The sequence below is a fragment of the Phyllostomus hastatus genome, unplaced genomic scaffold, assembly GCF_019186645.2.
Source record: "Phyllostomus hastatus isolate PE091 unplaced genomic scaffold, TTU_PhHast_1.1 phas_contig_38, whole genome shotgun sequence".
Taxonomy (NCBI): Eukaryota; Metazoa; Chordata; class Mammalia; order Chiroptera; family Phyllostomidae; genus Phyllostomus; species Phyllostomus hastatus.
In genome coordinates this window covers 23,275,650-23,291,883 of record NW_025333869.1, presented here as the reverse complement: position 1 = coordinate 23,291,883, position 16,234 = coordinate 23,275,650, and the positions used below count along the sequence as shown (strand labels likewise).

The 16,234-nt window shown below is 43.7% G+C and overlaps 2 protein-coding genes across 2 annotated transcripts; both read left to right on the top strand.

Moving 5' to 3' along the window:
* The first annotated feature begins 161 nt into the window (after window positions 1-161).
* On the top strand, window positions 162-12,948 carry FUT11 (fucosyltransferase 11). The gene is made up of 3 exons (XM_045842330.1): window positions 162-900; window positions 1,019-1,644; window positions 10,626-12,948. The coding sequence occupies exons 1-3, from the start codon at window positions 193-195 to the stop codon at window positions 10,771-10,773; spliced, it is 1,482 nt and encodes a 493-aa protein (XP_045698286.1). The 5' UTR covers window positions 162-192; the 3' UTR covers window positions 10,774-12,948.
* A 1,477-nt stretch (window positions 12,949-14,425) lies between these two features.
* Window positions 14,426-15,695, top strand: CHCHD1 (coiled-coil-helix-coiled-coil-helix domain containing 1). Its single transcript, XM_045842241.1, has 3 exons — window positions 14,426-14,570; window positions 14,695-14,813; window positions 15,404-15,695. Exons 1-3 carry the CDS (start codon window positions 14,447-14,449, stop codon window positions 15,506-15,508), a joined length of 348 nt encoding a protein of 115 aa, XP_045698197.1. The 5' UTR covers window positions 14,426-14,446; the 3' UTR covers window positions 15,509-15,695.
* The last annotated feature ends 539 nt before the right edge of the window (window positions 15,696-16,234 follow it).

Here is a 16,234-nt window from a genome sequence, read left to right as displayed (position 1 = left end):
GCCTCGTTTTTCCAGCGACGTGTCACTTGCCCTCTAGTCCTTCCTGCCAGGCGCAATAGGTCCTGGGAAGTGGAAGGCTGAGAGGAGCTGCGCACGCGCACCGTATGTCCCTGTGGCGTAAGGCCATGTTCCCGTTACAACTGGGGGGGCGGGGTCTGGTGCTGTCAAGGGAGGCTGGCTGCCAGAGTGGACATGGCGGCCCGTCGCACCCGGCCTGTGCTTGCCGCCCTAGTAATGCTTAGTGTCTGTGTGGCCAGCGTCCCTGGGCCTGTGATGGAAGGGGAACTTGGTGGGGAGGCAGAGTGGGCGGAGCCGTGGGATGGTGCAGTTTTCCGGCCGCCATCGGCACTAGGCGCTGTGGGGGTGGCACGCAGTCCGGGGACCCTGTGGCCAGGGAGGGAAGAAACAGCAGACTTGCCGGTGCTGCTTTGGTGGAGCCCAGGACTGTTCCCTCACTTCCCGGGTGACTCGGAGCGCATTGAATGTGCTCGCGGCGCTTGCGTAGCATCACGGGACCGAAGGGTGCAAGGGGACTCGCGCACGCGTGCGCTGCTCTTTTACGGCACAGACTTCCGCGCGTCTGAGGCACCTCTGCCCCGTCTGGCCCATCAGAACTGGGCCCTGCTTCACGAGGAGTCGCCCCTCAACAACTTCTTGTTGAGCCATGGCCCGGGCATCCGCCTCTTCAATCTTACCGCCACCTTCAGCCGCCACTCTGACTACCCGCTGTCTCTGCAGTGGCTGCCTGGGACTGCCTACCTACTCCACGCAGGGCCTCCACTCCAGGAACGTGCGGAGTGGCGCCGCCGCGGCTATGCACCGCTGCTCTATCTGCAGTCCCACTGCGATGTACCTGCAGACAGGGACCGCTACGTGCGCGAGCTTATGCGTTACATCCGGGTGGGTGCCTACGTGGAGGGGCTGGGAGGGGTGGGGGTGCGCCGGGCTGAGACCAGGACCCCTGGTGTCCAGGCCAACATGCCATGCCCTCTTGACCGCTGTATTCTCGCCCACTCAGGTGGACTCATACGGGAAATGCCTGCAAAATCGGGAGCTGCCAACTCCACGGTTACAGGACACAACCACTGCCACCACGGAGGATCCAGACCTCTTGGCCTTCTTGTCCCGCTATAAGTTCCATTTGGCCCTCGAAAATGCTATCTGTGATGACTACATGACAGAAAAACTGTGGCGGCCCATGCATCTTGGTGCGGTGCCTGTGTATCGCGGCTCTCCCTCTGTGAAGGACTGGATGCCCAACAATCACTCCATCATCCTCATTGATGATTTTGAGTCACCTCAGAAGCTGGCAGAGTTTATTGACTTTCTGGACAAGAATGATGAGGAATATATGAAATACCTGGCATACAAACAACCTGGGGGCATTACCAACCAGTTCCTTCTGGATAGTTTGAAGCATCGGGAGTGGGGAGTGAATGATCCTTTACTGCCTAACTACCTCAATGGTTTCGAGTGTTTCGTTTGTGATCATGAACTGGCTAGGCTGGATGCTGAAAAATCCCATGCAGCCTCTCCTGGGGACATCCCTGTCCCTGAGCCTCACATTGCCCAGCCCTCACACATGGACTGCCCAATGCCAACTCCTGGCTTTGGCAGTGTTGAAGAGATTCCTGACAGTGACAGGTAAGGGTAGCTGGAGTCCCCTGCAGCCATCAAATCAAATGATTACTTGCTTACCATGGGCAATGAATTAGCATTAGGTGTTCAGGGGATGTTGTATTGGGTTGGCCAAAAACTCCATAACTCCATTATGTTTTTTCCATATGATGGCTCCAGTACTGCTTACTTATCTTTATTTTTTAAATTATATTTTATTGGTTATGCTATTACAATTGTCACAATTTCCGCCCCCCTTTCTCCCCCTCCACCCAGCACCTCCCACTCCCTCAGGTAATTCCCTCACCATTGTTCATGTCCATGGTCATGTGTATAAATAAGTTCTTTGGTTACTCCATTTCCAATACTGTACTTTATATCCCCATGGCTATTCTGTAACCACCTATTTGTACTTTTTAAAAAAAATTGATTATGCTATTAGTTTTCCCAGTGCTTCTCCCTTTATTCTCCCTCCGTCCTGCATCCCCCACCCTACAGCATTCCCCCCTTAGTTCATGTCATGGGTTGTACTTACAAGTTCTTTGAGTTCTGTTTCCTATACCATTTTTGATCTCTCCCAATCTATTTTATGCCTATCAATTATGCTTCTTCTTCCCTGTACCTTTCTCCCCCATTCCTCTCTGCTTCCCCCCCCCCGCACTGAAACCCTCCATGTGATATCCATTTCATTGATTCTGTTCCTGTTCTAGTTGTTTGCTTAGGTTTTTTTGTTGTTGTTGTTTTTCTTTTTCATTTTTTTAGGTTCATTTGTTGATAATTGTTAGTTTGTTGTTATTTTACTGTTCATAGTTTTTGACCTTCTTCAATTTCTTAGTTAAGTACCTTTAAAATTTCATATAATAAGGGTTTGGTGATGATGAACTCCTTTAACTTGATCTTATCTGGGAAGCACTTTAACTGCCCTTCCATTGTAAATGATAGCTTTGCAGGATAGAGTAATCTTGGATGTAGGTCCTTGCCTTTCATGACTTCAAATACTTCTTTCCAGCCCCTTCTTGCCTGTAAGATTTCTTTTGAGAAATCAGCTGATAGCCTTTTAGGAACGCCTTTGTAGGTAACTGTTTCCTTTCCTCTTGCTGCTTTTAAGATTCTCTCCTTATCTTTAATCTTGGGTAACTAAATGATGATGTGCCTTGTTGTGTTCCTCTTTGGGTCCAACTTCTTTGGGACTCCCTGGGCTTCCTTGACTTCCTAGAAGTCTGTTTCTTTTGCCAGATTGGGGAAGTTTTCCTTCATTATTTGTTCAGATAAGTTTTCCATTTCTTGCTCTTGTTCTTCTCCTTCTGGCACCCCTATAATTCAAATATTGGAACGTTTAAAGTTGTCCCAGAGGTTCCTGAGCTTCTCTTCACTTTTTTGAATTCTTATTCTTCATTCTGTTCTGGTTGGATGTTTATTTCTTCCTTTTATTCCAAATCATTGATTTGAGTCCTGGTTTCCTTCCTGTCACTGTTGGTTCCCTGAATATTTTGCATTATTTCACTTTGGGTATCTTTCATTTTCTCTTTCATTTTTTGACCAAGTTCAGTCAGTTGTGTGAGCATTTTGATTACCAGGGCTTTGAATTCTCCATCAGATAGGTTGGCTACCTCCTTATCACTTAGCTCTCTTTCTTGAGTTTTGTTCTGTTCTTTCATTTGGGCCATATTTCTTTGCCTTGGTGCACATGTTAAGTTGGATGGGTGCAGGGCCTTAGGTATTCGCCAGGGTAAGGCAACCGTCCTTGCTGCACTGCAGCACTATTTGTGGGGGAGGGACCAGAGAGAGAACAATGCAGCTTGCCTGCTTGGCTATAGCCCACTTTCCAACGAACCCTGGTGTGAGACTAGGAGTTTCTCCCACTGAGGCAACCCCTGCCATAGTCCACAGTCAGCTCTGAGTCTCAGTTTCCTGTTCAGCCAGCCCTGTCCACGTGGTCCACCGCCTCCCCACAGTTTCTCTCTGTCTGCCTGTCTTACTGGTCTGGCTGACTATTTCTTTAATTCCTTGGTTGTCAGAGTTCCGTGCAGTTTGATTTTCTGGCACTTCTGGTTGTTTATTTATTTTAAATTGATTGTTATCCTCCTTTTGGTTGTGCGAGGAAGCAAAGGGTTTCCACATATGCCTTCATCTGGGCCGGAACCCCTATTTGTATTTCTTAATCCCCTCACCTCTTCACCCAATCCCTTATATACCCTACCATCTGGCAACCATCAAAACCCTCTCCATATCCATGATTCGGTCTCTGTTCTTGTTTGCTTAGTTTGTTTTTTATAGTCAAGTGTTTATATAGATATATATTTTTTAATTTATTTTATTGATTATGCTATTAGTTGCCCCAGTTTCCCCCTTCATTCCCCTCCACTCTGCACACCCCCTCCCACCCACATTCCCCCCCTTTAGTTCATGTCCATGGGTCATACTTGTAAGTTCTTTGGCTTCTACATTTCCCATACTATTCTTATCCTCCTCCTGTCTACTTTCTACCTACCATCTATGCTACTTATTCTCTGTACCTTTTCCCCCTCTCTCCTCCTCCCACTCCCCTGTTGATAACCCTCCATGTGATCTCCATTTCTGTGGTTCTGTTCCTGTTCTAGTTGTTTGCTTAGTTTGTTTTTGTTTTTGTTTTAGGTGTGGTTGTTAATAACTGTGACTTCGCTGTCATTTTACTGTATACATTTTTTATCTTCTGTTTCTTAGATAGATCCCCTTAACATTTCATATAATAAGGGCTTGGTGATGATGAACTTCTTTAACTTGACCTTATCTGAGAAGCACTTTATCTGCCCTTCCATTCTAAATGAAAGCTTTGCTGGATAGAGCAATCTTGGATGTAGGTCCTCACCTTTCATGACTTGGAATACTTCTTTCCAGCCCCTTCTTGCCTGTAAGGTCTCTTTTGAGAAACCAGCTGACAGTCTGAAGGGAACTCCTTTGTAGGTAACTGTCTCCTTTTCTCTTGCTGCTTCTAGGAGTCTTTCCTTCATTTTAATGTTGGCTCATGTAATTATGATGTGCCTTGGTGTGTTCCTCCTTGGGTCCCACTTCTTTGGGACTCCCTGGGCTTCCTGGACTGCCTGGAAGTCTATTTCCTTAGCCAGAATGGGGAAGTTCTCCTTCATTATTTGTTCAAATAAGTTTTCCACTTGTTGCTCTTCCTCTTCTCCTCTGGCACCCCTATAATTCAGATGTTGGAATGTTTAAAGATGTCCTGGAGGTTCCTAAGCCTCTCCTTATTTTTTTGAATTCTTGTTTCTTCATTCTTTTCTGTTTGGTTGTTTCTTTCTTCCTTCTGGTCCACTCCATTGATTTGAGTCCCAGTTTTCTTCCCATCACTATTGATTCCCTGTACATTTTCCTTCATTTCACTTAGCGTAGCCTTCATTTGTTCATCTAATTTGTGACCAAATTCAACCAATTCTGTGAGCATCCTGATCACCAATGCTTTGAACTGTGCATCTGATAGGTTGGCTACCTCGTCATCGCTTAGTTGTATTTCTTCTGGAGCTTTGATCTGTTCTTTTGTTTGGGCCTTTTTTCTTTCTTTTTTTTTTTTTTTTTTTGGTCTAGTTGTGCCTGTTCTGTAGTAAGGGGCGGAGCCTTAGGTGTTCACCAGGGTGGGGTAACCCACGTCACTGGTTGTGATGCTGTATGTGGGGAGGGGTTCAAGAGGGAACAGTAGCGCTTGCTCCACTCTGCTGGATTTCAGTCACTTCCCCCACTTCCCACAAGCAAATTGGGCCCTTTGGGTGCTGATTCCTCTGTGGTTTGGTTTGTGTACATTCTAGGACCCTGTGGGTCTCTCCAGTGAACTCTCCTGTGAGGCTGGGAGTTTCTCCTGGCACCTCAACCCCCACAGGTGTTTTCAGTCAGTGGTTTCAGGCTTCATTTCCCCATGTTGGGACGCTGGGTTGTGCGGTTTGTCCTGCTACCCAGTTTTGCCTGGTTCATCTGCCCGCGAATGCGGGACCACGCAGTCCGTCAGCTGCCTTCCATGCCGCGCCCCATTCCACAATCCACCACCTCGCTGGGTCCACCAGCCGCCACTTTGCCCCGAGCCCTCTCTGCCTTGGCTGTTGACTCCGCCCCTCCTACCTGTCTGGTTGAATATGTCTTCTTTAACTCCTTGGTTGTCAGATTTCCATACAGTTCAATTTTCTGTCAGTTCTGGTTGTTTTTCATTTTTAAATTATTGTTGTCCTTCTTTTGGTTCTGCAAGGAGGCACAATGTGTCTACCTATGCCTCCATCTTGGCCAGAAGTGATAGATATGTATTTTTACCATTTTATTGTTCATAGTTTTGGTCTTCTTTTTCTTAAATAAGTCACTTTAACATTTCATAAAATAATGGTTTGGTGATGATGAACTCCTTTAATTTTTTCCTGTCTGGGAAGCTCCTTATCTGCCCTTTGATTCAAAATGATAGCTTTGCTGGGTAGAGCAACCTTGGCCGTAAGTCCTTGCTTTCCATGTCTTTGAATATTTCTTGCCAATCACTTCTAGCCTACAAAGGTTCTTCTGAAAAATCAGCTGAGAGTCTGGTGGGAACTCCCCTGTAGGTAACTAACTTCTTTTCTCTGGCTGCTTTTATGATTCTCTCTTTATCTTTAATCTTTGGCATTTTAATTATGAAGTGTGTTGGAGCGGGCCTCTTTGCATCCATCTTGTTTGGGACTCTGTGCTTCCTGGACTTGCATGTCTATTTCCCTCACCAAATTAGGGAAGATTTCTTTCATTATTTTTTCAGATGGATTTCCAATGTCTTGTTCTTTCTCTTCTCCTTCTGACACCCCTGTGAGTCAAATGTTGAAATGCTTGAAGTTGTCCCAGAGGCTGCTTACACTATCCTCGGTTTTTTTTTTTTTTTATTCTTTTTTATTCTTGATTGGTTGTTTTTGGCTCCCTTATGTTCCAAGTCTTTGATTTGTTCTCAAAGACTTGAAGACAGCTTCATTCACTTCACTGTTCTTTCCCTGTAAATTGTTCTTTATTTCAATTAGTATATCCTTTGTTTTTGACTGGATCTTTTTAATGTTGTTGAGGTCCTCACTAAGTTCCTTGAGCATCCTTATAACCAGTGTTTTGAACTCTCCATCTGATAGATTGTTTATCTCCACTTTGTTTAGTTCCATTTCTGAAGTTTTGACCTGTTCTTTCATCTGGGTCATGTTTCTTTGTCTCATTTTGGCAGCCTTCTTGTGTTTGTTGCTATGTATTAGGAGAGCTGCTATGGCTTCATGTCTTGGTAGTGTGGCCTAATGTAGCAGGTGTCCTCTAAGATCCAGTGGCACATCCTCCCCTATCACTCAACCTGGGTACTCAAGGTGTGCCCTTTGTGTGAGCTGAGTACACCCTCCTCTTGTAGTTGAGCTTTGGTTGCTGTTGGTAGGTCAATGGGAGGGATTCACCCAGGCCAGTCAGCTGTAAGGATTGGCTGTGACCACTGATCACCAGCCTCTGCCCTTTGTGGTGGATCATTTGTTACACTGGCAGGGTGTTTGTGATCTGGCGTGATCTATAGCTGTCTACTGGGTGTGCTGGCCCTCAGGATTCCCGGGTGGTGCAGAGCAAGGTCAGCCCCCAGTTGTGTTTTGCATGGGGCCACCCTGCCTGAGCTATAGAGCAATCTGAGATGGCTGCTACTTGTGCTGGGCTTGAAGATTCCCAGGTGAAGACAAGCTGTGAATCTGGGCTAGCTGCTCCCAGTGCTATGCCTGTGGCCACTTAGCAGGAGGTGCAGGGCTGTCGGCTCACTGAGGCCAGTTGTTGCTTGTTTGAAAACATTTAGGAAGTTGTGAAGAATGAGCCAAGACTAGCCCTTCATACGGAAAAGCCACTGTTAACAGCTCTAAGTTGGGTGGGACAGAGCCTCAGGGGCTCTCCAGGGCTGGGCCATTTTAGCCAGGTTGATGGAGTCTCAGGTATGGTATCCACCTGCCTGTTCTGTGGCTTTGTGGAGAGAGGGCTCAGAAAAGGGACAATGGCCTCTGCTCACCTTTCTATCTGGGCAAAAGCTTTCCTCCAGCTCTTGCCTTGATAACAGCCACTACAGTTCCTTCGTGTGCCACTGGTGCCTTTCAAGCAGCTAACCCAGTGCTGGAGCTCAGAGGGAGTGTGTCTGAGTAAGTCCATGTGTGGGTTCTTTAAGAGGAACTGCTTGGGACTCAAGGAGTTGCTTACACTGCCTCACTCCCTGCTGATTTTTGCAGCCAGAAGTTATGAAGGCTTATTCTCCTGGCACTGGAACCCTGGGCTGGGGGGCCTGGAGTGGAGCTCGGACTCCTTGCTCCCAAGATATCCCTCCCAAACTTTTCCCCACCACATGTGGGTATGGAACCAGCAGGTTCCACCTCTCTGCCCCTCCTGCAGGACTGGATGGATGTGGTTTCTTTAATTCCATATTTATCACACTTCCATGCAACATGAATTTTGCCAATTCTGAGTTATGACTGGTCTATAATTTAGTTGTAATTTGATATGGTTTTGCAAGGAGGCCAGCCATGTTTACCTATGCCCCCATCTGACTGGAAGTCAGATGTTTAATTGTCTTTAACTTTATTTGTAACAATTCTGTTAGATTGTATTGTGACATCTGTCATATCAGTGTGCGTTTTTTAAAAAACTGAACAAAATTGGTGAATTTTGTGCAGGCATTTTAATATTGAAGTTGGAAGAACATATACAACATTTTTAGCATATTATGCTTTATTATTTCAAGAAAGGTAAAAACACAACTGATATGTTAAAAAAAGGATTTGTGCAGTGTATGGAGAAGATGCTGTGACTGATCAAACATGTCAAAAGTGGTTTGCAAAATTTCTTGGTACTGTTGACATTTTGGCCAAATAATCCTTTGCTGTAGGTCTGTTTTATGCATTGGAAGATGTTTAGCGGCACCCCTGACCTCTACCCACTAGAAGCCAATAGTGGGAGATAGTTGACATACTCAAAATACCCAGATTAATAAAGTTACTTGTGAAAATGAAAAATGTGTTTTTATTTTATGGAAAAAAATTATGGACTTTTTTGGCCAACTCAATATAAGGAAATTATGAGATGGGTTCATTCTGCCTTTAAAATTATCAAGAGTCTAGTTGGGGATATAAGACAAACTGGAAAAGCTCAGTAATAATATAAAATATAATTCAAGGCAACAGCATATGAAAATTAGCTTATGTGGACAATGTTTGAAATCGTAACTCAAAAAAAGGTTTCAACTAGAGCAGAGGGCCTGTTCGGAGAAATGATGAGGAAAAGACAGACACAGTTGGGCAGATAAAGTGGGGCCAGGGCTTACATGGCCTGAATACCAGGCTCAGGAGTTGGGACCGTCCTGAAAAATCAATTTGGCTATTTATCGAGTACCTTTTGTAGATATGGTTGGGGTGGGGATGAGGAATACAAAGATGAGAATTTTGAGGGAAGGTTATCTGCAACATGCAGGGTTTATTGCTATTATCCTGGCATAATTATAAATAGCATCTCTTTTCACTCTTAAAGGCACCCTGATTCAGCCCTGGCTGGTGTAGCTCAGTAGACTGAGCACGGGCTGTGAACCAAAGGGTTGCCAGTTCAATTCCGAGTAAGGGCACATGCTTGAGTTGTGGGCCAGGTCCCCAGTGGGGGCCACTTGTGAGGCAACCATACATTGATATTTCTCTCCCTCTCTCTCCCTCTTTCCCTCTCTCTAAAATTAAATAAAATAAAAAATCTTTTTTTTTTAAAGATTTTATTTATTTATTTTTAGAGAGGGAAGGGAGGGAGAGAGAGAGAGAGAGAAACATCAATGTGCGGTTGCTGGGGGTTATGGCCTGCAACCCAGGCATGTACCCTGGCTGGGAATCGAACCTGGGACACTTTGGTTCCCAGCCCGCGCTCCATCCACTGAGCTACGCCAGCCAGGGCTTAAAATAAAAAATCTTAAAAAAAAAGTATCCTGATTTGGATAAATTTTATGTTCACCCTGGACAGGATAGAGGGAATTCTTTCAAAAAAGATAATACTAGGTTGGTCAAAAAGTCCATTTAACTTTTTTCATAAAAGACACATTTTTCACCAATTTCGGTAAGTTTTTTTTAAATACCCGCTGATATGACAGCTGTCACAACACAGTCTAACAGAATTGTCTTGAATTAAGTTAAAGACAACTAAGCACTACTAGAGCCATCTTAGGGGAAAAACTAGAACTTTTTGGCCAACCCAATAATTAACAATGGTGGGCAGTGTGGATCAGAAGGGAAGGAGACTACTGCAGTACATGGCAGAATGTGGTAGCATTGGAGAATAAGGTCATCATGGAAGATGGAGGGGGAAAATATTGAAGCCACTTGCAGCAAACCACACCTACTGGGGGAGAGGCAATAAAAGATTAAGTTTGGGGAAGACAGAGTGCTACAGTGGCCTGCAAAGACTGGCTTTGACAGTGGATGGCAGCAGAGGGTTCTTTATGTGTGCTGCTCTCGCAGTTTGGTCTTGGAAATGAAGTTCTCCATCAAGTAATTTGTATCTAGTTTATGCTGAACTAATATTATGATTTACTAGAGGGAAAGTGTAAAACAACGTAAACATTTAACTTTTTTTTGGTTATATCTTAATCTGGACATTGGATGCCACTGCACCTTCATTTTGATTATTGAAATAAAGGTGCAACTTAAAAGGTAACTATCTAAATATGCTCCCTTGCTTTCTTGAGGGAGACAACTGATTCCCTATTCTGGCCCCTATCTTGCCTGCCTTTAAACTCCCTCTATATTTGGTACCTAGGGGCAGGCAAGTTAGGAAGTTTAACTCATTGTTTGGGCTCTGTGTTATGTTTATGTCTGTGGCTTAACTGCCTGTCACCTAAACTAGTACTCGATTTACTGCACATTCCTTCCCTTTAAAGCAGAGTGCTGTTAGCCAGAGGCCACTGTATCTGTTTAAGACTTCGTTGGCTCCATTCAGAGAAAAGCAGGACTCATAGCTGTGTTGAGGTTTCATAATCCAACCCCAATTTGATATTTCAGCTGGAAGGAGATGTGGCTGCAAGATTACTGGCAAGGTCTGGACCAGGGAGAAGCTCTCACTGCCATGATCCACAACAATGAGACACAACAGAAGAAATTTTGGGATTACCTACATGAGATCTTCCTGAAAAGGAACCAGAATCTTTAATTACCCTGCAAGAGCTTTTAACTTGGTAGAGCTAAGGACATGGAATTCATTCTACCATAGGACATGAGGGGCATCTGCTGCACAAATCCTTAATGAACACTGTTATCCTGAATTCAGTGGTTTCCAGTTATATCCACTGGTGTTCTCTCCTAATGATGTGTAGCTAGGGTCTCAGCCTGTGGTACTTAGGCCTCTCCTCAAGAAGATGAAGGCATCCAGTTCTTGGTTTAGTGGAAAACAGAGGCCTGAAAAACCCATTTGATTCAAGGTGCTGATCCAACAGAATTTTTTAAGAACTGTTTATTTCTTTAGCCATTTCATCCTCTCAATTATGATTAGAACAATACCTTAGTACTTGGCTACAAATGAGGTAAGATTGACCAGGTGTAGGGTCTTAAAATTTCTTGTGTGCTGTTCCTCAAATCCCCTATTATATTCAGTTCCTTTCCTAATTGATCTCTTTTCCAGATCTTTTGCTTTATAGTGTTATGTTGGTGGTGAAGCAGAATTCCTGGTCGGCTGTATTCTGGTTTTCTGGAGTTGTATTTTTTATATAATTTACCTTGACTTCCATGTCAAACTTTTTAAATTTTTTTTCCTACTTTTCCACAATTTCTGATGAAGATGCAGCAGCCTTGCCACCATTCCCACATTGATTCTTCCCTGCATTAAACTGACTATAGATTTAACAGCTTTTCTTACTGCTAGTGTGCTTTTTACCTAAAGAGTATCTGCAATTCCTTCTCACCTCACAAACAGAAAGATTCAGTGGCTAATCTATGCCATGTAAATTTGATGAATTATCCCACTCTATTTTAGTTAGAGATGGAGACTAAGGCTAGGCATGATAGCAGGAAAAACATTTTTTATATATATTCATTTTTAAATATTAAAGAGGCCATTGTGAATCAAAGTGAATTTTAAAAAATTGTTGTTCAAGTAGTTTTCTGCCTTTTCCCCCCACCCCTCCCCACTCAAAGGGAATTTTTTATAGGTCTTTGTTCTTGTCTGTCTAATGAAGTCTTCCCTCTGTTTTATTATTTTTATGTTACAAAAGTCCTCTTTCTCCCAAAGAGTCATGAATATTGTGGTGGGAAAACCAGCCCAGCAATATAGCTCTGGTAGTTATCTCATATTCTGTAGCACTTTTCATTTTAAGTGGTATGAATATTCTAATTTCACTTATTCTATTACTGATATCCATTTATACAACTTTATAATATTTCTGAAACAATTTGATGAAGCCCACCCAAGGCCAAGGGGATGAGAGCTGAGGCAAGAGATTTAAGCCACCACAGTGGTTGGCTAAATAAAAAGCTGTTAGTCAGGCCCTGGCCAGGTAGCTCAGTTGATTAGTGTTGTCCCAATACACCAAGTTTTCAGGTTCGATTGGACAGACAAGAAGCAACCAATGAATGCGTAAGTGGAACAACAAATTGATGTTTCTCTTTCTCAAATCAGTAAGTTAAAAAAAAAATACATTAAAATTTGATACAGTAGGGAGCCACAAAAGAAGTCAAAATTCAGGACTCTGCTTTCTAACCTTGCAGTTGTTCAAATGCAATTGTTCATTTATAGTGCAAAATACTAGTACCCAAGTGCCAACTAAGGTTAGGACTCAAATTTCATTATGGGTGGTAAAAAGGGTAAGTCATGGTTACATAAGGTGTAATCACCCTTACCTTTCCTAATTGTACCAGTTCACATTACCATTCCTTTAGCACTTTTATGTACAAAGTGGGCTAGTTGTTTATGAATGATTGTGCCTGGAGACTTATGCCTGTTTTGTGGCCAGTACTTCCCAGAGTTTTTCCTTTATTCCCATTGCCATTCAAGTCTTCACAAAAGAGCAGGGTAAAGCAGGTGCTACACTTCCATAAGGGAAAGCAGAACCAGGAATAGGTATATATCACTTAATCAACTAAGGGCTTTACTTTCCCTATGGAGAAAGCAAGCAATGTGAATGAATGTTCTCTGGTTTGAGGCACAGCCTGCTCTGTATACAGCAGCAGGCTTGGAGTTATTGGTGGTAGAAGTTTCTGATAGGAATCAATTTTACTTGTCTGCTGGGGAGGGGATGGAACATAGAGCTGATGCTTTTATTATTTCAATCATTGCTATTTTCTATTATCTCAGGCTTTCTTTTGTATAATAAATGGCTTATTTTTAAAGTGTCTTCTTGGTTATATTTCTGTGGTGAGTATGATACAGTTGGATATTTACAAAAATATTTCAAATGTTTGTTCATTTAACAATTATATTGTATTGACACTACTCTGGGCACTGGGGATTCAGCAATGAACAAAATAGACAAGGTCCCTTCTCTTAGGGTGCTTACATTTTAAATGGATGTTAGTAGGAAGTAAGGGGTAAACAATAAATGAACAAAATAATTCAGACTGTGATAGGTACTATGAAGAAAACAAACACGTTGTGGTTGATGGGGTGTGAGAAGTTATTAAGGAAGGCCTCTTGGACATGAACTGAGACCCAACAGAGGAAAAAGAGCCAGTCATGCAGTGGTAAATGGGAAGATTACAAACATCTGTGATAAATGATTTTAGCACACTACATTTACACAATCAAATAAACATTGCTCCTCCAAAACAGTCACCTTGTGAACTACAAGATTGTTCAAGTTATGCTTCCATTACCAGAAACATTTCTTGGGGCTCATTGGTAAATTCCTTGAGACTCTCTTGCACATCTTTGGTCTGTTCTGTAAAACAGTTAAGTCACTTAGAACTAAGTCTGATGAAGCTAGGCATCACAATTCTGAGGCCAAGTCTATAAATAGGAATGATACCTACCAAATATCTTCACAAGATTGGTAAGAGGATTAAAAAAGACGGTGAATGTGAAAGTGCTTAAACGTCACCCTACCCAATGAGATCACTACACATGAGCAAACAATATCTCAGCTGTAGCAACTGTTTTCTTTTCTTTTTTTTTACATTTTATTTGTTTTTAGAGGGGAAGGGAGGAAGATAGAGAGGGAGAGAAACATCTATTGGTTGCCTTTCCTACGCCCCCAAACCGGCCTCAAGCCTGCAAGCCAGGCGTGTGCCCTGACCAGAATTGAACCAGTGACCCTTTGGTTCGCAGGCCAGCGCTCCATCCTCTAAGCCACACGAGACAGGGCAGTAGAAGCTGTTAAGTAAGTGAGCCTAATTTTTCTTTGCGTGTAGTCCACAAAATAGTCAAAACCACAGTTACTGCAGACATTGAAACAACACAAATATTTCCCAACGGAACAAACATCTTAAAGTCTCATATTTTCATTCGCTTCTATTCACTCTGGCCTTTCCTATATCAATCACTCTCTAGTCCAGTCGAATAGCGCAATACCTCGAGTGTTCATTTACTAGGGCCCTTTCCTGGGTGTTCCTGGCCCAGAATTGCCCCGAAACCTCGGAACCTACAAAGGAGTAACCTAGGTCATTGCACGAGTTCCAAAGATTCTTCTAACCTGCACAACGGTCTGGACCGGCCGGTATCCCAGCCCAGGATCCAGGTGAAATAATTTTTTACTTGGCCCCGCCAAGTAAAAAAAGGGGTATCAGCAAAGAGGTCTCCGACCTTCCAGTTGGCCACGCACCAAGCCTCGTGGAGCTCGTAGGGGTCACGCAGGGTCACGCACGCGCCGCAGGGCCAGCCGGGAGCCTGGCGCGCAATGGCGACGCCCAGCCTGCGGGGCCGCTTAGCGCGGCTAGGAAACCCGCGAAAGCCTATACTGAAGCCTAGCAAGCCCCTCATCCTAGCTGACCGTGTTGGGGAACGGCGCCGGGAGAGGGGCGGTGAGCAGTCGGAGCCGAGGAAACTCCAGAGCGGCACCCAAGGGGTGCAGAGGCAGCTGGGTGGGAGGGCTGGAAGGTGAGGGTTTCCTTGTGACTGAGGGTTCCCCCCGTTTTTACCTTCCAGAGGCGACCTGTATCACGGAGATGTCGGTGATGATGGCTTGCTGGAAGCGGAATGAATTTCGCGACGAAGCGTGCAGAAAAGAGATCCAGGACTTCTTCGATTGTTCTTCGAAGGCTGAGGTGAAAGAAGGGTCCTGTAGTGCTCTCTTGGAAGGATAATGGGAGTGGAGTGTGGGAGGATACAAGTAGTGGTTTTCCCTGCCTCTTGCTAGGTGGTAAGAAAGCCCCTCTCATTCTAAAAGGACGAAGAAAGTTTTGGGAGCTATTTCATCCATGCCAGAGTGGAAAAGGTTACGATTTTGAAGGCATTGCTATCCTGAGCTTTAGCTTTACCAAATGTAAAATGAGGTTAATAACTGACACTCATTTTACAGAATTTTGTGAGTATCAGATGAAGAAATGAATGGGAAACCACTTTGTAAAATTTAAATTGCTGCTCCATTAGACATTATTCTCTGAAATAGAACTAAAGATAGTGAAGGACAGATTGTTTGGTTTCCAGCATAGGAAACCATTAGTTATTAGCTGGCATGGTAGCTTCAGTCATTTGTAGGTCCCACGTCCCTTTTGTTGAAAGAAGACCTAGATGACACATTTCTCCAGGCTGGTTAATATCTTCATGTGTTTTGGGGCATTGTGATCCTGATGTATCGCCCTAGGTCGGGGCAGACTTTATAGAGTTGTTTTTTTGTTTTGTTTTGTGTTTTCAGGCAGCCCGAAAGATGAGATCAATCCAGGGAGAGTATGGGAATTTACCCCCTAAGAAAGTGAATATGTTGTTACAGAGGTTTCCTAACAAACCACACATCAGCTGAAAACGGAGAAGCATTTTCAGTAACTGGACTATAGCTTCTGAGAACTATGCAGAGGCTTTTTAGAGATATTTGCACTGCCGTGCTCTTTTTGAAGGGGGAAAGGAGCCAAAACACTTTTTTTGCCCTTTGGAATTATTGTCTGGGAGGAAGTTATGTCTTATTTTGAAATAAACTTCTCTGAAGAGAACTTGGCCTTTTGTTGTGGATTAGCTACTCCCTGCATACGTGAATTCTGTATCCATCCCTAGGCTTCTGAAAGTTCTTTGCTCCTTGATATGCCTCAGGAGCAGGACAAAAACCATCATCTTATCCTGCAATTGAAGTCTTTTACAACATTTAGTGCCCTTGCCTTTGGATGCACTAAGGATGCCTATATACAGAGGTGTTTTTTGTTTTTTTGTTTGTTTCTTGCCATCATCTGTGAGTATTTAGTGATTACCTACTTTGTGCGTAGCCCCTGAAAGGTGTCCCCAGAATATCAGAACTTCACAAACTGATCCAAAGGTATTGCAGATGTGTTTTATGTGGCCCACATAGTTAAAAATGTCTTTTTATATTAGCTGATCACATTTAAAACTAGGAAAAATGTCATTTTATTCTTTTAAAGATTTTATTTATTTTCAGAGAAAGGGGAGGGGAAGGAGGGAGAGAGGGAGAGAAACATCAATGTGCAAGAGATACATTGGTTGGTTGCCTCTTGAACACACACACCCAACTGGGAACCTG

What these genes read in the sequence shown, in the direction of transcription:
- FUT11 (XM_045842330.1), top strand. Translation starts at nt 193, where the DNA reads ATGGCGGCCCGTCGCACCCGGCCTGTGCTTGCCGCCCTAGTAATGCTT. An exon ending in AGCTTATGCGTTACATCCGG is followed by an intron (nt 901 to 1,018) that starts GTGGGTGCCTAC and finishes TCGCCCACTCAG; the next exon opens with GTGGACTCATACGGGAAATG. An exon ending in GAGATTCCTGACAGTGACAG is followed by an intron (nt 1,645 to 10,625) that starts GTAAGGGTAGCT and finishes TTGATATTTCAG; the next exon opens with CTGGAAGGAGATGTGGCTGC.
- CHCHD1 (XM_045842241.1), top strand. Translation starts at nt 14,447, where the DNA reads ATGGCGACGCCCAGCCTGCGGGGCCGCTTAGCGCGGCTAGGAAACCCG. An exon ending in ACGGCGCCGGGAGAGGGGCG is followed by an intron (nt 14,571 to 14,694) that starts GTGAGCAGTCGG and finishes TTTACCTTCCAG; the next exon opens with AGGCGACCTGTATCACGGAG. An exon ending in ATTGTTCTTCGAAGGCTGAG is followed by an intron (nt 14,814 to 15,403) that starts GTGAAAGAAGGG and finishes TTGTGTTTTCAG; the next exon opens with GCAGCCCGAAAGATGAGATC.